General features: G+C 33.9%; 1 protein-coding gene across 1 annotated transcript in view; it reads right to left on the bottom strand.

Moving 5' to 3' along the window:
* LOC141559440 (anosmin-1-like) overlaps positions 1-22781 on the bottom strand; it is a 131746-nt gene that overhangs the window by 84327 nt on the left and 24638 nt on the right. The window contains exon 2 of the mRNA XM_074297313.1: positions 747-794. Within this exon, the coding sequence (XP_074153414.1) occupies positions 747-794 (48 nt within the window). The remainder of the gene's footprint in view (positions 1-746; positions 795-22781) is intronic.

Raw genomic sequence — 22781 nt, 5'->3', positions numbered from 1 at the left:
AAATGTGGGAGGGGAAAACTCTCTGAGTTTCTGCTTAGAATAAAAACAATTGCTATTTACATTCACTCAAAGTCATCAAAATCCAAACAATGAGCAAGTAATGCCTGGGATGGGGCCTGTTATTAGCCAATCAGTGAAAGTCTAGAACTTCTATTTGAATCACAATGGACTTTCAAGTCTAGTTTTTCAGAGCTAAATTTCAAGAAATCATAAATTAAAACTACATGAGACAAGAGTTCATTGTTCCAGGTTTTGGTTTTGTTTTTGCTTGGGTGGAGGTGGAATATAATAATAATAGAACAAATAAATAAGGAAGAAAAAAAATTTAGCTTCTAAATCCCAAGAAATCTTATGAAATATAAGTGATCAAAATTTATATTGCTATGGTCGTGATTTCTCCTTATGGACCAAGGAGGTGGAGGAAGAGGAGGAGGAGGAGGAGGAGGAAATAGCTTTGTCCAACAGGAATTACCTGGGTCTCCACAGCTAGAATTACATATACAATCTAAATAAAATGACCAATGTTGAATTTCAAAGTATATTCTCTAAAATGGAAGACATATCACAATATTAAGAATCTATTAATTTTGCCTGAAAATACTTAAATTTTGTTAAATAAAATACAAAAACATTCAAGAAAAAACTGATTAAAATCAATGATAGGAATAGGCATTAAGATAATTGATATTCAAAACCAGATAATAAAGAAAAAAGAGGAACTATAAAAAGAACTATAAGGAACATACCTTAGAACACTGTTTGTGAGTCTGGCACCATGCCAGGGAACCATTGTTCTGAAAAAAGAATTAAAATTTAATTCATTAAAAAATGTTTTATAAATGTCAATATATCATCCCAAATCACTTGTTAATAAGTCCAAACCAAGTTTTTTAAATTAAGGTAAAATTTTCATCATACTAAACTAAAGTTTTCCCTTTGCTTTAAAGGAAAGTGACATGTGAAGCAAACCTATATTATTGACTTCCTTTGTAAGAGGAGATGAGCTTGAAACCAGGAAAACTTGGACTCAAAATCCCATGTCTTGGCATATATGGATGTGTGGTTCAGAATGGTAAGTGATCACCATTTAATAAAAAAACTGAAGATATCTCTAGGAGCAAAAGTTAAGTTTATTATACCTTCTCAAGAGAAGTGGGTTTTCCTCCAGTGGAACAAGCAATTGAAAGGAGGAGACTTCTTTTTTTATATAGCTTTTTATTTTTCCAAATACAAGCAAAGATAGTTTTCAGCATTCATCTTTACAAAACCTTGTTTTCCAAAATTTTCTCCCTTCTCCTCTCCCATCCCTTAGACAGTAAGCAAGTCAATATAAGATAAACAAGTACAATTCTTCTAAACATATTTTTATATTCATCATGTTGCACAAGAAAAATCAAATAAAAGGGGAAAAAACATGAAAGAAATAAAATAAGACAACAAAGAACAATCAAAAAAAAAAAAAAAGGTGAAAATACTATGCTTTGATCCACATTCAATCTCCACCATTCTCTTTCCATTTCCATCACAAGTCTATTGGAATTGCCTTGAATCACTCCATTGTTGAAGAGCCAAGTCCATTACAGTTGGTCATCACATAATCTTGTCACTGTGTACAATGTTCTCTTGGTTCTATTTGCTTCATTTAGCATCAGTTCATGTAAATAATCCCAGCCCTTTTTGAAATCATTCTGCTGATATGATATGATATTCATATGTTATAACTGATTCTGACATGGCCCCAATTTTGGGGCATCCTCAATTTCCAATTCCTTAAAACTACAAAAAGGGCTGCTATAAATATTTTGCACATGTGGGTCATTTTCCCTTTTTTATGATCTCTTTGGGATTCAGACCCAGTAGTGACATTGCTGGATCAAAGAGCACGTACGGTTTTATAGCTCTTTGGGCACTATGTTTCTTTATAGACAATAAACTAATCCATTTACCATAAACACTTGGAAATTGTTGTAAAGGAAGGAAAAAGATGTTGTCTCATCTTAAGCCACAATAACAACACAATCTTCTAACAAAGCTGTTTCTGTCATGAGTTGGAACTTTATATGGAATTTTGTATTTTTTTTAATTTTCTTTTTTATCATTCTGTAAGCATCAAAACCCAAACATTTCTATATATAAGGAAAACTAAGGAAAATGGATTGTATATGAAACAAAAACTTCTTTTCTACATGGACTGATGTATTAAATTTATTAATATAGTACCAAAACTATAATAATTATACCTGCTAGTCTTGGCCCACTTCTTAACTTCTTTTTGTATTTTCCTATGCATATTGTCAATATTTCAATGGCACTTTTCTTTCTTTCTTTCCCTTTCTCTCTTTCTTTTCATCTACTCCCCGACAAAACTCCTTCCAAGAATTCTACATTCCCAAAATCAAAGCCACCATTGTAATCATTTAATGAAGATTTCTTAAGTGTTTACTCCATGCCAGATACTGGATTAAGTACTGAAGATAAAAAGAAAAAGAGAAAACACCTCCCTGTCCTGAAGGACCTTACATTCTAAAGGTGTATATATATATATATATAAAACTAGGCATATACAAGATGTACACAAAGTAGAAATTATACAACTTTGGGAAAAAGGGCACTAGTGACTGAGAGACATCAGAAAAAGCTTCCTGCAGAGTGTATCATTGAGCAGAAAGAGCAAAGATTCTAAGATGTAGTGATAAAATGATCTCATATTCCAGGCATGGCAGTCATTGAAAATTTACCAAAGAGTTGAAGTATTTGCTAGTATAGATAAAATATGTATAAGAAGTAATATATAGAAGGGAATAGTGTTTCAGAAGATAAAAAGAGTCAGGTTTGAAGGACTTTAAATCACAGAGAGGTTTACATTTACTTATAAATACAATAGGGAGCAATTGAATGACTGGAATGGTAACATATTCAAACTTAGGGTGGAGAAAAATATGAATCAGGAAGAAACAATTATGAGGCTATTGCAATAGAAAAAATGAGAGTAGATAAGAGCAAGAATACAGCATATACAGTTACTACAACAATGTAAATGGAAAGAAAAATCACAAGTGACTATTGAGAAATTACAAAGAATACTCATTGCCTCCAAAAAAAGAGCTATGAGAAGACTCATTCCCCAATTTTTTTCCAGAGATGGGAATTCCATGAGTATAAAACATTACATAATATTTTCAGATTTTTTGCAATGTATTTATTGATTACATGATTTCTTTTGTTACTTTTTTTTTTTTTGGTTATATGGAATGAACCTTTGGAAATAAGGTCATGTTAAAAAAGAGTGTATGAAATTTTTTTTCATTTTATTTTATATAATACTTTATTCTTCCCCTTATGTGTTAAAACAATTTTTTAATATTTGGGGTTTTTTTTAAGTATTGAATTCCAAATTCTGTTCCTCCCTGAGAGTAAACAAAATATTATACATATGTAATCACATAAAATATTTCTATATTAGTCATCTTGTAGAGAAATAAAATTTCATTTTAAAAAATAAGAGCTCCAGATTATCTTTAAAAAAAAATTTTAAAGAAGGAAACAGGAACAAATTCCTCCTTTTAGTCCAGAACTACACAAGAAAATTTCTAAAAAGTCTAAAGTGTTATGAATGAAGATGCAGGAGATATTAGGGCCTGAAGATTCCTAAATTTCTAATAAACAGAATCAGAAATAAGGGTATGCTGGTAAATTTTTAACAGGCTGCTCTAAAAAAAATAAAAGGAGTATATAACACTCTTTAAAATCATCATTTAAATAACCAGCATCATTAACATTTTCTCCAAAATTTTCTGAATTTACACAATTGACAAAACAATAAATCCAGTACAGATTTTTAGCATATGCCTATTTCTGAAGCAAAAATGCTTACACTGAAAATTGAACAATTAGCTCTAGCAAGCTAATTTGAACTGCCTCCATTTTACTCCTGGGAATTTAAATACAATGGGATCTTGCTCTGGACCTGCTAGAACCACAAGAGGAGAAAGGACAAAGTAGACCATTAAGACTGAACCAGGCAGTCAGTACATTCACACTGAGGACTTTCCAAATAATTAAAGCCATCATTACTATTACAGCCAAGGCAAGGGACAGGGCCAGCTACTGGTGGATAATTGACTAAAGAAAAAGACAGCTAATTTCATACTAGAAGGCTCACCAGGAAGCCTGAGACAAACATTATTTTTGATACTAACTGGATCTGGCAGAAGGTTTTCCTGCTAAGAATTAGACACACACCAAAAAAAAAGATATGAGATAATCTAATCTTATCTGATTGGGAAAACATGATATAGGCATAAAAAGTTAAATAAGGCAAAAGAACATATTAAGTATCAAGTAGAAAATTAGCTAATAAATATTACAGAACTTCAAATGATAAAGTGGTCACCAGGTATTAATATAGTGTGTATTATGTGAACTGGATATTGAATGAAGGGAAAAGTATATTAACTGCAGACAATGAAAGAAGGGAAAATGGCTAACCGAAGCAAAAATATAATTAATGACTAAACTGGAGGGTTTACCTACAGGAGTCATTCCTGAATAATCTATGTGTCTACTTAGACCATTATGTAATTTGACCCAAGGTCAATTTTAACAACAAATTAGAAAAAAAAAAAAAAAAAAGATACTATGTGCAATTATGAATGGTAGTTCTTCAAAGAAGCTAATAACATTGAAAAATGAGAGAAAGAGAAGTAAAAATATTGATTCTGATGATGACCATTTCCTGAAATGAAATGAAAACTAATGAAATCAAGGTAAAGCAGTCTCAATAGGAAGAACTGTTACAATGAGCAAAATGGTCTATTTCTTTGCCAAGCAGAGAGAGATAAACTCATCTATAAAACAGTATTATGTTCCAAAAAGAAAAAGAAAAACACTGGAAGAAAAAAGTCTTCCCAAACTTTCCATGAGACCCAATTAAAATATATCAAAAATGTTTACAGATATAGAAAATTCTATACAAAATAGAAATATATGAACTAACATATAACAGAATAGGACAACAAATAGAATGAAAATGCTAACAATTCCATTCCATTTGTATAGTAATCTATTCTCACGGTTGATAATTCAGAAACTATCACATTGGACTTTTAGGATAGAAAACAGAAATGAAACTAAAAAGACTGATAATGAGAAGCTACCACATTGGACCAAGTATTTCTTTTTTAATAACTGAAGGATCTATGATTTGGTTATAAGATCATGGAAAGTTGCTAAGGTATCAGCTGTGGTGGGAAGGCGTGAAGTGCAAAGGGGAACTCAACAATTTTCCAAAATCTCTGATGATGAGTCTCTGAACTAGCTAATCTGTTTATTGAGATTACGTGATTTAACAGATTCATATTTAAAACTTTTCCAATTTAGTAGAATCTGTTAATGATACACTGGCATAGACTTTGAAAACATAGGGTTAGATAGTGCCATGTTAGAAAATGATTCACCAGAAACAATTCATCACAATGGTTCCATAAGAAACTATAAACTGATAGTGAATAACATGAAGTGAAACAAAACAGCAATTTATACAATTACAACAATGCTATAAAAATGAAAATCTTTAAAAGACAAGAACTTCAATCAACTAAATGTGGAACCATCTAAGAATAAAAATTGCAACCCATTTCTTGGAAGAGGTGTCTATCGTATGCAGTCAGTCAACAAACATTAATTAAGTACTTATTATGTACCAGACACTGTGCTAAGTGCTGGGAATATATTTGTTGTAACAAATATTTGTTACAAGAATTTTGTTTTTTGTTTTTTCCCCCTTCTTTGTGAAGGTAGAGGTGGGAAGAAGACAAAATAAATACTTTTAAATTGAAAAATAAAATTTAATTAAAAAAAAACAAAAAAAAACAGGAATATATCTGGAGGCCTCAATGAGACATCAGAGTAGGAATTTAGTGGGAGGGCCAAAGCAGACGCAGAAGAAAGTAATGCTGGAAGGAACACAGTTTTAAAACTCTTGGGGAATCAATGTCAAAATGCAACAATGCACAGGAAATACCACACAATTTTCATGTAGAAAACACAATACATAGTCATCCCAAAAAAAAAACAAAAAGGATCCAAGAAGGCATTACATCAATAGATGCTGGTTCAAACATTTATTTTCTTATTTTGAAAACATTTTATGACAAGAATCTACAAATATATGTAATACATTCTGTATGAAAATTAAGAATATTCTGGCTTTTAGATAATTTATTACAAAAGGACACATCTTCATAATTACATAATAAACTGAAAGTCTTAGAGAATACAAAATTTACTCTGTTTATTGTTTACTGATTTATATTGTAAAGCCTTATGGCTCTCCTTCAATTTCATGTCTCTCAGATATATTTTAGGGTCATATCACATAAAATTCTAGGATAGATGCAACAAAATAAATAATTTTATTCAGTGATCCTCTAATTAGTTATATCAAAAGAGGCATAAAGAAACACACCACTGTTTGCCATAGGTCTCTTAGGGAATGTCTCCTGCAAAGTCCAAATGCAAAAAGAGACTCATCTAAAAATGAGGCCCTCCAGATGCTGCTATTTAGAGATTATGCGGATTGCACCAAGTCCTAGAAACTATAGGATTCAATACCTCATCTATAAGCACTTGAAAGAGATTAGCCTAACAAATCAAATGAATGAAAAAATGGTTTTTGACAGAAAACTGGATCTAGTGAATTAGTCCATCAGTACAAATGTACAGGATTGCAGATGGGCTATGCATCAACTATGCATTGGATTAGGGAAGGGAGCATGTTGTATTGTACTTGGGAAATTTCAAAGAAATTTCAATGGTCCAAAACTATTCCCTGATTCAAAAAGCACAGGGTTTCAACACCAATGATGTTATGTGACTCTGAATCATAGAACACTGCAGTTTCCAAAGAAGCAAAATGTTACAATGTTACAATGAGCAAAAATAGTTCAAGTAATTTTTTTTTCATTTCTTTCAAAATTCTTAATTATCCCTTTGTACACTCTCTTCCCTTTTCAAATTTGCCAATCTGCAAATTAGACCCTTATTTGCAGAGGTCTAATACCAACTTCCTCTTTTACTCCTATCTCGAAACAGGGGAATGGAGGATCTGATAACACTGATTGATTAAATTATCTTTAGAGTAGAATGAGTTTCAGTCAATGTTACACTTCAACAAGGCATTTGCATTTTTAAGTCTTTTATCTTATAAATAATGGAATGAATGGATTTGTTCCTGTTAAAAAGAATTTTCTGCATCAACAAAGCCTATAAGTATAAATTTCAGAGGGCCCCTCAAGTTATAAGCTGTCTCAAGGCAGGGCCTTCAAAAAGCAAGAAGAAGGTCTTTTAGAGTAATTGAAGGGGGTCCGTGAAATGCTCTTCAAACAGCTAGACTTCACTATTGCCTATAATGAGGTCAGAAGAAATAATGTACAGGCTCCCCCCAAGATGACCCCTTACTCTGAAGAAAAAGATGGTCAGGGAAGCCACTATTGCAGCTGTTCAGACCCCTATTCCTTGGAATGTCTGGGCCAAGAGAATTCTTGTCCACTCAAATGTCAAAAATTTGAAGTCAACACTTCCAGATAATGTCAAAAATTCTTAATCTGGGCCCCATTAACTTAGGTTTTTTTGTTTGTTTTTTCTTTTTTGTCTTCACTTATTTATTTAATTGTTTTTGTTTATTAGTTTATTTATTAATTTATTTGTGCATTTTAGGCATTGACCCTTCCATAGCCTTGTATTTCAGATTTCTCCTCCTTCCTCCCCTCCCTTCCCTAGATGGCAAGCAATCCAATATATGTAAACATATTTATACAATTCTCTTGCTACACAAGCAAAATCAGATCAAAAAGGAAAGTAAATGAGTAAGAAAACAAAAAGAGTAAGAATATAATCCACACTCAGTTCCTACAGTCCTCTCTCTGGGTGTAGATGGCTCTCTTCATCACAAGATGAATAGGCATCAATCATCTCATTGTTGGAAAGAGTCACATTCATCAGAATTGATCATCATATAATATTGATGTTGTTGTGTACAATGATCTCCTGGTTCTACTCATTTCACTTATCTGATGGTAAATGTAAGTTCATGTAAGTCTCTCCAGGCCTCTCTAAAATTATCCTTCTAATTCTTTCTTATAGAACAATAATATTCTGTATCATTCATATACCATAACTTATTCAGCCATTCTCCAATCGATGGGCATCCACTCAGTTTCTAGTTTTACAAACAGGGCTGCCACAAACATTTTTGCACATGTGGTTCCCTTTCCCTCCTTTAAGATTTCTTTGGGATATAAGCCCAGTAGTAGCACTCCTGGATCAAAGGGTATGCACAGTTTGATAACTGTTTGAGCACAATTCCAAATTGTTCTCCACAACAATGTATTAGTATCCCAGTTTTCTCACAATTCCACCTACAATGTATCAGTGTCCCAGTTTTCCCACATCCCCTCCAACATTCGTCATTATCTTTTCCTGTCAAATTAGCCAATCTGAGAGGTATGTAGTAGTATCTTAGAGTTGTCTTAATTTGCATTTCTCAGGTCAATAGTGATTTAGAGTACCTTCTTGTATGATTAAAAATAGTTTTAATTTCTTCATCTGAAAATTGTTTGTTCATATCCTTTGACCATTTATCAACTGGAAAATGGCTTGAATTCTTATAAACTTGAATCATTTCTTTATATATTTTAGAAATTAGTGGGCCACTAAATCTTACCTAAAGTTCCCTGCTTCATAATGACTTAGAAAACCATAAGTTAGTAGAACCAGGAATACATTGTATATAATAACATCAAGATTGTGCAATGATCAACTATGAAAGAACTTGGTTCTTCTCAGTAATTCAGTGTTCCATGTCAATCTTAATAAACTTTGGATAGAAAACACCATCCACATACAAAGAGAGAAATATGGAGAGTGAATATAAATCAACATATCTTTGTTCATTTTTTTTTATTTTTCTCCTGTTTTTTTCTTTCCTAACATGATTCATAAAGAAATGTGTATTTTTTAAATGTACATGTATAACCAGAAAAAAATTAAAAGGGAAAAAAAAAACAAATGTTAATATTACTTTTATTTCATCATATTCCTATTTATTTTGTTAAAAGCTATTATTGTTGCTCAATCCCTTCAGTCTTGTCCAACTCTTTCTGATTCCATTTGGGATTTTCTTGTCATAATGGATTTCTGAAACTGACGAGCAATCATCATGAGATGTCTGAATTTAAGGTAAGTGCAGAATAAAATTGGACACCCGCCATTTAACCTAGTGATGTTTCAGGTCTAAAAACACACCTCAGGAAGGTTCTGTCCTACTCTCACCCAGTGAGATATGCCCAAGAAACCATGAGTACTGCACCTGCACACAAAGTCAGAACCAGATCACTCAATTCCACCTCTAAACCATAAAATTAGCATCAGTGACATAAAGCACCTGGTCTCTTTTACTTTTCCCTATAAATTTACCTTCTTCTTGGCTCTTTGCTAACTTCCTTTGGAATTTAGCCCACTTTCATCGTTGTTATATTCATAATAAACATTGCCCCTTGACTGAGAGACTGAACCTGCAAATTATTTTGAGACATCTCCCCTGGTACCGGCCAAGAACCCCAACATTTTCAGTGGTTTCCCTTGAGCCCCAACAATAACCTTTCATCTTGCCTCCTATATGATAACTTCTCTCGTAATGAAATTTCTAAATATAAGATATGCCATTAGGAAATATCTTTTTGGTTGTTAACAAAAGTAATAGGAGTGGGAGCGGGTGTTTTTAGGTATCTGTCTGAAAGCAATCAATAGTAATCTACATTGGAACTCTCAATACAGGTTCATAAAAAAAGAGATGTAGTAATGGTACTCCAGCCAGTGCTGGCCCACAGCACCACCATGGAGTACTAAACACTGAAAAACATGGGCCATATTCTAGGCAACTATTATTCCCATGTTTGATATAAAAGACTTTTGCCAAGCTCATTAGGAAGTTACAGCTACTTAAAGTCAACAGAGATTACTGACTCAAGGTGAATGTGTCTCTGTTCTGGTAAATCAGGAACTCAACCTAAGAGATATTTGCCAACCTCCTATTATGTACTTGGTAGGAACATCTCAAATCAGTCTAAGAGAACATATTGAAGAAAAAAAAATACACAGAAAGACTGCATTGTCAAAGTTTCTTAAACTGGAAAAGAAGATTCAGAAAGGTGGAACATTAAGCAAACTCTAAAGTAAGAGTTTTTCACCTGTATTATTTTAAGATGATAGATCTCTTTGGCAGTCAGATTGATAAGAGAGAAATTTTAAGACTTGAGAAACCCTAAGGTTACCTGGCCTTGGGAAGACCACAATCTATAGAACTCAATCATGGGAACTATCCCACTCCTAGCTATTATGGTCTAAACCATAATATTAGCATATCAACCTTACCTTTCTCTTTCCCATAAAGTTATATTCTTATATGTTTCTGTCTCTTTGCTAAATTTTCACAGAATTAGCATGCTGACAATAAATGTCTTGCTTTTGGCTCTTTGATAAACTGTTATGCCACAGTTCTCTTATATAGTCCTGACTCAGTTTCCCTAATTTTCCTGACCCAATCCTGACTCAGTTTCTCTAATTGTTCTACTTCAATTTATAATTGTCAGCTCAAACCTCAGTCCTGCAAAACCTGCCCTCCTTCTTTATCAAAATATTTGATAAGGATAAAAGATCTTATGTTTTAGAATATCAGAATACCTCTCCTCATCCCAAGTTATCAGAATATCAGATACTGTCTTATCAAGATGCCTCTCCCCATCTCTGGTGGCTCACCCCACTCTGTCAGAGTCCTGTTCCTATTCTCAGCACTCGAACTCCGCCCCTGCCTCCATCTACCCCCTGAGTCTGAGACATGTGTACATATGTCTTTGAGAACTCACATTGCTTTCTGGATTCTTGGAGAGGATAGTCTCATTCAGCCCTGGGACCAAACCATGGATCCATTTGGTCCCAGTAAATCTCTCCCTTTTAAATAAATTATTAAATGCCCTCTAATCCCTATCTTGCCTCAGTTTCTCCGGCATTACAAAACTTTGTTAGAACTTTAACCTACAGTGTAATAATAAATCTTTACCCCTTAACTTGGAGACTGAGGGTGTGAATTGTTTTGCCTAACCCATGATACCGACCAGAGAAACCCTAATCTTGTTGGGGTGGCTTCAGCTTCAACAAGATGAAGCCTACACACTTCTGCTCAGAATCTTTGCAAACGCATAAAACAAAAAGCAAAAGAAAGTAAATATATTGTAATATAATTATCAAGATTTTTTTTTAATTTATCAAGTCCACATCCAATTGTTATGGAATAAATGCTATTCTTCCAGTATTCCAGAAACATCATATTTACAAATATAAGCTACAGAAATGCAGGTGGATTAAGTGCTTTTAAAAGAAAAGAAAAGATGTTTAAAATATTGTCATTTTTAATTTTTCCCTCTATCAAATTAAGTTCATCATGATATCTTGCCTAAGAAAATCACCTAATAGAAGTGAAGATCTCCAGGTGGCTTCAGTTAAGCTATTTGAGTCAGGTGCTTGGACATTTCACCCTAAATTTGTTTTGCCCACCTGTAAAGCCCTTTGTGAACAGAGAAGGAAATGGAAAAATACAAGGTTCTTTACATTCCAATATGCTGCCTCAGGGTGGTTCTTAGTCAGATTACAATAACCTTCACCAAACTAAGCCAATAGACAACAAAAATAAAATACTACTTTGTTATAAATCCTTGTTCTGGCTCAAGGCCAGGAAAGATAAAGAGTCCATATACACTAGCAGAGAAAAAAGCTTGCTGCTGGGATCATACTTGTAACCTCCAGGTAGGATCAAGCTACGAGACTTTTCTAATTATATAAAGATTATATCCTGTATTTTATTGGTTGAACTAGATCAAACACGACTACTAGTCAATCCAACTTTCAAAGAGATTATATAAGTATATGGAGCTGACAACTAACTGTACCAATGCATAACTTCAATCATGTTTTGTAAGTCAGTTTCTATTCCTTTGATTTCCCTTTAAAGAAAAAATAATTCTTCAAAAGCTTAAAGACAAAAAAAAAAAAAAAGAATAACTTATTTACTCTTAAGTAATCCACAAAATAAAACAAGAAAATGCAGGAAAGCCAGTTAATAATGCAACCTCTCCATCAAAAAGCCTGCTCCTTAGAGCAAACAAAGCTATGAATGGTCACAAAAAGGGAGTGGAGAAGTGAGTACAGACCTCTACCAAAAACTTCAAATACTTTTTCTTTCATATAGCCAGATGTAAGCCATAAGCCCTGTGGAATAAGAAGCAAAATCTGTATAAAAGAGTGCGTTAGACTTAGTATGAGACCCTGGATTTGGATGCCATCTGAGATACAAAATAATTATGGTACCCTGAGCAAGTCACTTAAAACATTCTAAGTCTCAGAAGCAGCTCTTCATGAGCATCAAATGATGGCTATAATGTCCATTACAATATAAATGTCAATTGTTATTGGTATTATTAAGTAATGCTCATTTTTTTTTTTTTGGACAGGGTTCAGAAAGAAATTACCCTAAAATTATTATGCCACAGTTCTCTTTTATTCTCCTGACTCAGTTTCCCTAATTATCCTGACTCAGGTTCCCTAATTGTTCTCCCTCAGTTTATAATTGTTCTGTTCAGTCCAGAAAAACCACCCCTCCATCTTAATCAGAATATTTGATAAGGATAAAAGATCTTATGTTTTAGAATATCACAATGCCTCTCCCAGTCCCAAGCTATCAGAGTATCAGATACCATCTTATCAAGATTCCTCCCCCCCATCTCCAGTGGCTTACCCCAATCTGTCAAGAGTCTCTTTCCCCCTCTCAGCACCCAGACTCCGCCCCTGCCTCAATCTACCCTTTGAGTCTGAGCCACGTGTATATATGTCATTGAGAACTCACATTGTGTGCTGGATTCTTGAAGATGATAGTCTCTGAAATTCAGCTCTGGGACCACACCATAGATCCATTTGGTCCCAGTAAATCTCTCCCTTTTAAATAAATTATTAAATACTTTCTAATCTCGTATCTCTGGCATTACAAGATAAGCCTCTAACCTGTTATTATTTTCTATCTAATGATCCATTGCAATTTCATAAATGGATAAACTAATTGCTTTTTGAAATTGAATAAGAATAGATTGTAAGATTTGTAGCCTGGTATAAAGTAGCTAGTTGGTACACTGGGCCTAGAATCAGGAAGACCTAAACTCAAATCCAGCCCCAGAAATTACTAGGTGTCTGAACCTGGACAATTTACAACTTCTATTTGACTCAGTTTCCTCAACTATAAAATGAAATCTTAAAACAGTATCTACCTCACAATTCTTTAAAAGAATAAATTAGAAGTTTGTAAAGTGCTTAAAAAATACCTGGCATTATATATTATATAAAGGCTTATTCCCTCTCATTCTTTACAAATAAGAGAATGATAATATGCACATCATCCTCTCCCCACATGATTTTGATCTCTTCTACTTAGTCTATATATATTTTGAAAGCTCCTCATTCCATGTAGATTGGAGGTTACTAGTATTTGGTGATATCTATTTAAAATATTGTACTTTTTTAAGGACTAACATTATGCTCAAAAAATTACAGACAATGATTCAATCTGCAAGAATAGCCTTGTTTAAGTATAATTTATTGGTTGATTTCTTCAGGATATTTATATTCATAGCTTGATCATCTGTCTGCTGAGGTTGGGAAGGGACCTCAAATGGTTGGGGTCACAGACTGGTGTTGCAGTGTCTCAAAAGAATTTGCAGGCTTGAACCCATTTCCTAGTCAAGGGGCAAAGTTTATTGTAATTGTAAAGCCAATTGAAATGGTCTAAATTCTAAAAGAAACAGAAGCAAAAAGACATATTTATCTAGTTCTTCATATTATAGAAGATTTTATGCTAATTTTATGGTCTAGAGGTAGAACCAAGGAGTGGTCTCAAGAATTTGTTACTGACCAACAGACAATAATGTTTGTAGGACTATTCTAAGGCCAGAGATTTGATATCATTGAAAGATTTTTAGAACAGAAGATTCCTAAGGTCAGAGGATTTTAAAAGACAATTATTGCTGTCTCCCCTAGAAGCTATATTACGTCACAATAAACAAGACTGCTATTATAAGTATCTCAAGTTTTGAGAAATCCAATGATCCTAAACCTTGACTATTGCTCAGTGTAGGGATGTTTGCTTATTCCAAAATTTCAGTAGGACCTGTTTATCATATGCTCTTTGAATGTGTTTTTCCTTGAGAAACAATTTATACAATAAAAATATGGAAAAAAAATTTTAAAGAAAAGCATCTTTGAAAGAATCATTGCAATTACCAACCATCATTCTAGAGAACTGATAATGAAACATGTTGCCCACATGCTATGAAACGTACCAAAAATAATAGAAGAAACAGACAAATGCAAAATTCAATCATTTATATACAGAGACTTAGAATCGTTTTATTAATCACCAAATATATATATTTGGAATCAGACAGGCAGTAAAGTTTTTTTAAAGACTATACATTGCTACACACACAGAGAGACAGAGACACACACACACAGAGTGTGCTTTTGTGGCTTCTGAACAAAATTCACCCTCTATAATATAGTATGTAAGGCACTCCAGGCAAGGACAGATAGGTAATACAGAACTTATATTCATGAATTCAAAGCTGCCCTAAGATATTTATCAGTTTGTGTGACCCTAGACAAGTCACTTAATCCTGTTTGCCTCAGTTTCTCATCTATAAAATGATGTGGAGAAGGCAAACCATTCTAGTATCCCAAAATTGGGGTCACAAAGAGTTGAACACAACTGAAATGACTCAGTAATAATAATATATATCCAAGCAGCCTATCCAACTCAATTACATGGTTCCCGCCTTCATCTCTTCCCCCTTTACTGTCTTTCACTTTTTCTTCCCTCAAAGAATTTACCTTCATTAATAAGAGAAAACATGCACAGATGCAAACTACTGTCTATATGATATTAGTCAAATTACTTAAATTCATTGGGTGTTGGTTTCTTTATTTGTAAAGTGAGGGCATTAGACTTAACCAGTATTAAGTTCTGTTTCTTTTTTGAATCTATAATTCTGTGTCCACATTATCTCTGAAATCACTTTTATGTCCAAATATTTATACACAAGGTAGTTTTGTGAGGAAAGTGAAATGATCCTATAGTCCATTAGAAAGAAATGCATGTCATTTTTACTGTTTACAAAAACATTTAGTCTAAACTATTCATTTATGTGATTACGATGGAATGCTATTGTTCTATAAGAAATAATGAGCAAGATTCTCTCAGAAAAAACAGGAAAGACTTCCATGACCCGATGCAAAGTGAAATGGACTGTGTACAAAGAGCAATATTGCAAGATGATCAGCTATGAAGGACTTAGCTATTAGCAGCAATACAATGATCCAAGGCAAGTTTAAAGCACTTCTCATGAAAAATGTTATCCATCCTCAGAGAAAAAACTTATGGTGGCTGAATACAGACTAAAGCTTACTTTTTTTTTTTTTACCCCTGAGGATGGGGTTAAGTGACTTGCCCAGAATCACACAGCTAGGAAGTGTTAAGTGTCTGAGACCAGATATGAACTCCTGAATTCAAGGCTGGTGCTCTATCCCCTACGCCACCTAGCTGCCCCCAAACAACTGTGTTTTTCAAGAATTTTGGGGGGGTCCATTTTTTTTCATATGACTATTATGGAAATTTTTGAATGATTATACATGGATAACCTATATTTAACTGTTTGCCTTTTCAACAGAAAGAAGAATGGCAAGGGCTGAAGGGAGAGAATCTGTTAATTCAAAATTTTAAAAATGAATGCTAAAAAAATTGTTTTTACATATAACTGGGGGAAAATAAAGTCATAAATGGATTTAGAGGCAAGGGGGATCAAATGTCTATCACCAAGTTAAGCAGAAAACAGGAGCCTAAAAAAGGATTGGAACCAGTTGCATAGTCTATGGAAGGTAAAGTTAATGCCCAATGGTCCTAGGAAGTTTCCGTTTAGTGCAGTCAATGATAAAGGAACTAGTTGGTAGAATGAAAGATTAGGAAATTAAAAGAATAAGGGAAAAAAACTTATGTTTGATTAATTTAATTTTAATATTTTGTGGGTATAAATGTGGGCTTATCAGTAAGCTGATATACTTCCTTGCCTAATTGTATGTGTCACTGTTGATCTTTTATACTGCTTCTTGAGCAGTCTTTTTATACTCTGTATCACTTTGCACATCTGTACTGTTAATCCTTCTGAAATGATATATTTTTATGATTTACAGTCATGTGGCATAGTACTGATAGGTTTTAGTCATAAGGAGCAGCGTCAGTGAATGATTCATTAAACAATTATTCACCCGAAATCCAAAGGATTCATGATATGAAATGCTATCCAACCTCTAGAATAGTACAGATTGAAGCATTCTTTCCCTTTATTTTTTTTGTGTATGTATGTATGTGTGTGTGTAAAACATAGCTAAGACAGAAATATGTTTAGCATGACTTCATATGTGTAAAGGGTATTGTATTTCTTGCCTTCTCCATGAGTTAGAGAGGAGAAAACTTGGAGGAAAAAATTAAAATAAAATTTTAAATAAATATATAAATTATAATAAATAATTCAGAGTCTTCAAGCCTGTATGATTGAAAGGATGAGTATAATTTCAATATTAATAGGGAAATTTTCATGAGAGGCAGATTTGTTAGGAAAAAATAATTTTTGCCAGTCTATCAATTTCTGCTCATTCTATGTTACTCATTCTTTCCCATCAAATCCTGCTCCAAAGTAGAGGATGGAATAGAGGAAATTTATTCACCAGGTTCTATGGTCAGTGTCTACTTATAATCATGAGGTGATGGGAGCTGGGGCCAAGGGAAGAAGAGGAGAGTCAGGGTATGGTGATATAGGAGAGAGGAAGCAAGTAAATTTAACCTGCCACAACTCTTATAGTTGTCATAGTCAAGATAGTTTATAGCAACTATGATGGCCCCAAACCCAGGGTTGAGCTTGGAGGGAGAAAAATAGAGGGATATCTAACTATGAGGTTTAAAGATAACCTTATAGATTAACTATGTAAGACAGAGAAGGTGCGATCCATCTTCCCAAACTCCCATTGGCTCATCACACACCCTGTAGTAGAAGTCAAGTCATCTTCATGTGATATGATTTTGTGATCCCCTAACCTGGGGGGCTTCTGTTCTACCAATAAGTCAGTAGTCCTAAATCTTCTAGCTTTGGAATCTACCTCAGAAAACTCCCACATCCAATGTTGACTGTTCCTCAACCAAGAACCACTCTTTCCTACCTATAAGCCATAGAATTAGCATGTCTATGATTGAAAGTTATCTAAATGTATCTCCTTGCTTTTGTTTCTCTGCTGAATTCCCTTAGAATTACTTACAATTAAGTAATTGCTCCTGGACTAGGAGATGGGTTCAAGCCCGCAAATTCTTTTTTTGACACCTCTCAATAGCAGTCTAGGACCCCAAACTTTGGGGATCCCTCCCTTCCCAATCTCAATAATCTTACTCCTAAATTACATGTCCCTTCAAGTACTATCATTCACATTGTAGAGACCATTGGTATAGATGATAAATATTGCAGGATTTAAGAGAGAAAATTTTTCCACACCTATTAGGAAAAATTTGATGAAAAAGACTGGAATAAAATCGGTCCAAGAAGGGCAGCTGGGATATAACTAAGCAATAAAGAAGAGAAATTATATTGTAATATAAACACATATATATATATATGTATATATATATATATATGTGTGTGTGTGTGTGTGTGTGTGTGTGTGTGTGTGTGTACATACATACTTATTTATTTATTTATTTATTTTCATCATTATAGATTTTCTTTCACAGGACTTTAATATTAATGCAATCTATATTTGGGGCTAGTACATATTTATACCAACTCACCATCAAGAACAAGGTTACTTACAAAAGTCTGCTTTTTTATCCCCCAAAGAACAATGTGATTGGCCTGATTGGAACAGAGCAAAGTGAAGTGTTCATTTTGAGTTGAGATGGAAAGTAAACTTGAAAAGATAGATTGGGGCCAGATTGAGGAAGGCCCTGAGGACTTTGGCAGGCACACTAGTTTGTACTTCATCTTGCAGGTAATGTGAAACCAGAGAGTAATGGAAATCAGAGGGGACCTGAGATGACAGAAATAGGGAAACTTTCCAGCTCCTCCTGGGTGTTAATCTTACAATACAGCTTCATTTAAAGTCTAGTGAACTCTCCAAACATTAGACATACTCCTAAAAAAACAGAACAAAATATAACACAAGGAAAATGCACATAGTTTAGGAAAAACCACCTTCAATACAATCCTTCTTTCAATTAAGAATCAATGGAAACACATACTAAGGAAATAAGTTTAAGAATATGACCCATGGCAACCCATTATACTCTACTTTATTACTTTATGGGCCTTTAGCCAAGGATATCTTAAATTAACATTCCAAAGGGAAAGCTTTAAATAAAGAAAGAAATTTCACTACTTATAGTTTACATTAGAAAGAAGAGTCATATGGGAGTGGCAGGAAAGAAGAATGAATATCCTGAGGCTGATTGGACTAATGGACAACAAAAGTCTCCACAGAAATTCTAAATAGCTAAAATATTCCTTTTTTTTCTCTTAATTTATTCCTTAGAATTTTTTTTTTAAGCTAACTCTTTAAACTTCAATCTTAAATTTCATTTGTGAGGCTATCTAGGTTATTTGTGAGTATGATGTAGTATACATTTCAAAGGATCATAACATACATTTTAACCTCATGCCTCTCCATTCTCCTGAAAAGTAGAGAGTAGAGCTTTAAAACTTGTAAATAATAGCATGAGTAATTATTTTAGGAATATATTCAAATATTTTATAAGTAGTTGCTTTTTAGACAATTCATAACTAAATGTAACTAAATTATAATCAATTCCATGAACAGACTTAATTTCTTTCAGACCTGCTATGTGCAAGGTACTCTCTTGGGTTCTAGGGATACACATATGGAAAAGACTGTCCCCTAAGGAGTAGATCTGCAAACTATGGGCTAAAAGGAAAAAGAGGTTAAAAAAAAAAAAAAAAAGGCTTCATATTTTCTCTTATTCTTTAGGTTCCTTGTGAAGCAGCTATTTATTGACTTCAGTAATTTATTTCTTTTAATACTTCATTTAGTTCTTAACACATTCAATATATTAAATTTTACTTATGAAAGCAGAAAGTTGGAAATTACCATGGATTAGTTTCCCAATTCTTGAATTAGTAGGAATACAATATAAATGCAAAAAAAAAGTGAACTAGGATGGAATATAGTAAAATAATTTAGACCTATTTCTTCTGCCTCATAATCTAGCAATCACTCTTTGTACTGCATCAGCATAGCAGTGTTGCTGATAATCACAGAAAATGATGCACACACAGATTTTCTATTCAGATTTCTACAAGCATAGAAAATATCATCAAATGGTCTCAGGTAGCAAGCAATAAGAGAGACTAGAACAGGAAAAACAAGGATCCTTCAGGATTGGGTCTAAGCTCCATGTCTTATTCCCATGGTAAGACCAGGTAAGACCAGGGGTCAATTATTTTTGGAATAGACCCTAAGGATATCATAAATGTTTGCAGAACTGACATGATTCCAATGATAGGAGGTAGGAGATCAGACTAGTACATGAAGGAAAAAGATAGACAAACAAAGACACTTTTGACAATAGCCTATTCAAAATATAAAATCTAAGAATGTCTATCCATGCAAGAGAAGATACAGCCCATCAATATTCCAAATGACCCTTCTACCAGAAAAGCAGAGGGGAATGAACAGCAGATTGCCAAATTCTCCCCATTCTAATCCAGCCTCCACAATGATGCCAAAGTGGTTTTCCTTAAGTTTAGACCATGTGACTTCACTATAGAATCACTACCATATCTCCCTATTACTTCCACAATCAAACTTCTCTGGCTTTTAAATATCATCACAACAATGCCCCATTCTATCTGTCTAGCCACCTTTTCTGTGCTTTGAAATACCAACAACTGGATTCTCCACTCCTCTTACATGACTGGACATCCCTTCATTTTTTTGTCATGACATCCCCATACCTGGAATGCCCTCCCTCATCACATATGACCTCTACAGGCCCTCTTCTCCTTTGAGATGTAGATTGTACATCACCTTCTAGAAGAAACCTTTCTTGATCTATCTGCCAGTTCCCACCTTCTTAAAATACCTTGTATCTAACTACTTTGTGTTTTTTGTAGAGGGTCACAGATAGTCGGGGAACTCTGGGTGAGGTATAAGATCCTTCAGCCCAGAGGGAACCTACTAACAATGTCTGGTTTGGCTCCCCATATCCCCTAAGGGCTCTAAGACTTCCTGAAAAGTCAAGGGACAACCTATGGGGTAGTTGAAGCAGAGTGATATCAAGTGGCAAAGAGTCACCTACACACAATAGCAAGTTGTTTACATGGCCGAACTAGCAGTGTTGCTTTGGTTATATAAAGGTATTAGGATATATAAAGGTGAGAGAATTTAGAATAAACAGACTCCATGTTTTGACCATCCATTTCACCTCATCACTCCTCCACTAAGACCAAGGACTTGCATGGTTCCGAGATCCTCCAGAGAGCTAGTCTGCATGGTATATTTTGGCACCCCAGAGTGGGGGTTTTAGAAAGCATAGTACATTTTGGTACCCCAATTTTGGAGTTCTAGGAAGCACACACAGTTTTTCACCTTTATCCTCCTCATAGTCATTCTGCATAAGCATATATACATTCTTGTTTTCTCCCTTATTAGAAAATAAATTATTTACTTATATTCCCAGTGCCTATTAAAGAACCTGACTCAATAAATACTTCTAGTTATTGTTATGTTGTTTGTTATGATTATTATGTAAGCCCAGTAAAAGACATCACAAACTTAGTTAGGAAGACATGAATTTTGCAGTAGTAAATACAACCATCACAAAAATAAAGTACATTTCCTACAGAGCTAAGGTTCAAAGAACTTTAGCAACCAAAAAAAAGGGGGGGGGGAGGAGAGAGAGAGGGAGAATTAAAATCCACAATCATTGGGAAATGTGTCTATCACAGTAAAAGCAAGACTGTAATTATTGAGTCATTTTTAAAAATCATATCAAACTTTTTAAAAAAATATTTTATTAGTTATTTTTTGTTATTTCTACGTAGATCATATCCTGATAAGAATAATTTATATTTGCATAGCACTTAAAAGTTTGCACTTTACATATATTATCTTATTTGACCCTTATAATAAACTTGGGAGATAAGCATTATTATTTTCCCCATTTACAAAGATGAGGAAATTGTAGTTCAGAGATAATAAGTCATCTAACCACAGTAAGTATCCAAGTACCTGGGTATTCTTTTTTTTTTTTTTCTCTGTTTTGTTTTGTTTGTAAAGCTTTTTATTTTCAAAACACATGCATAGATAATTTTCAACATTCACTCCTGAAAAATCTATTTTCCAAATTTTTTTCCCCTCTCTTCCCCCATCCCCTCCCCTAGGCAGCAAGTAATCCAATATCATATCTAACTCCTAATGACTCCATTTTGGGTTTTCTGACAAAAGTACTTAAGTGATTTGACCATTTCTTTCTCCAACTCATTTCATAAATGAGGAAACCGAGGCAAAAAGAATTAAGTGACTTGCCCAGAATTATGCAGCTAGTTAAATGTCCAAGGCCAGATTTGAACTCACAGACTAAATTTAGATCAGGTAGTATGGTACCACCTAGATGCCCTCAGAGTAAGACCAGCAAGCAAGAATGAGTCCCTCAGATATCATAGGGTTTCTTGTGTAGAATTAGGTCAGGAATTAAGAGGATAACGTTATTGTCAGAAAGAGCTAACCAGATCCAGTTGCCAGGACGATTGTTATGATGGGGTAGGAAGCCTAAGTGAGTTATTACAAAGGTATTATTTCAAGAAATCAATGGTTCATGCATGTTCCTATTCTTCTATGAGAAATGTGATGTGAGAGGAAAAAAATCATCACCTGGTGACCAACCTTGTGTTGATTAGCTTAGGTAGACTGTTCCTTAGAAAACAGAAACAGGCCTATACTTGAAGTTTTTTCAGCTTGGAGGGACCTGTCAGAGCTTGTGCTCTTCTGGCATTTTTGAGAGCTCATGGTCACCCTTACTTCATAATGAAACAAAGGAGTGAAGCTTTAACAGAGGCATGCAGGAGAAAAAATTACAAATACAACCCAAAACACCCACTTGTTTATGGCCTAAGTAATACACAAAAATGGATAATTATTATTTCTTATGTATTTTATGAGTAATAATATGAAAATCTGAATTGCATATTTTTCATATATAGATTTATAATGCATATGTACACACATACACACACAAACACACATACACATGGGTGGTTGGTTCATTAATTGTCCTTTATTCTCAAAGAAACTTATCGCTATATTAGAGTTATATTACAATGTGTCTGACTTTGACTCATCAGAACAATACAAGCTCAGAATGCTCTACCACAAAGAGTTCATGGGAACATTTGGGATGGATTGTTTAAATCTGAACATCTCACATCTTTTGAGCTACTTCTATTCCGCTTTGCTCATTGAGCATGAATGGGACCAGATGAAACTTTTTCCAAAAAAAAACAAAAAAAAACAAAAAATACTATGAAATAGAGTAGGTCAAACCTTAAGCCTGAATCATGTGATCCCTATTCCCA

This window comes from Sminthopsis crassicaudata, chromosome 3, assembly GCF_048593235.1.
Source record: "Sminthopsis crassicaudata isolate SCR6 chromosome 3, ASM4859323v1, whole genome shotgun sequence".
NCBI classification, from domain to species: domain Eukaryota; kingdom Metazoa; phylum Chordata; class Mammalia; order Dasyuromorphia; family Dasyuridae; genus Sminthopsis; species Sminthopsis crassicaudata.
The sequence above is the reverse complement of the archived record's forward strand: the minus strand, read 5'-3'. Positions and strand labels throughout refer to the sequence as shown.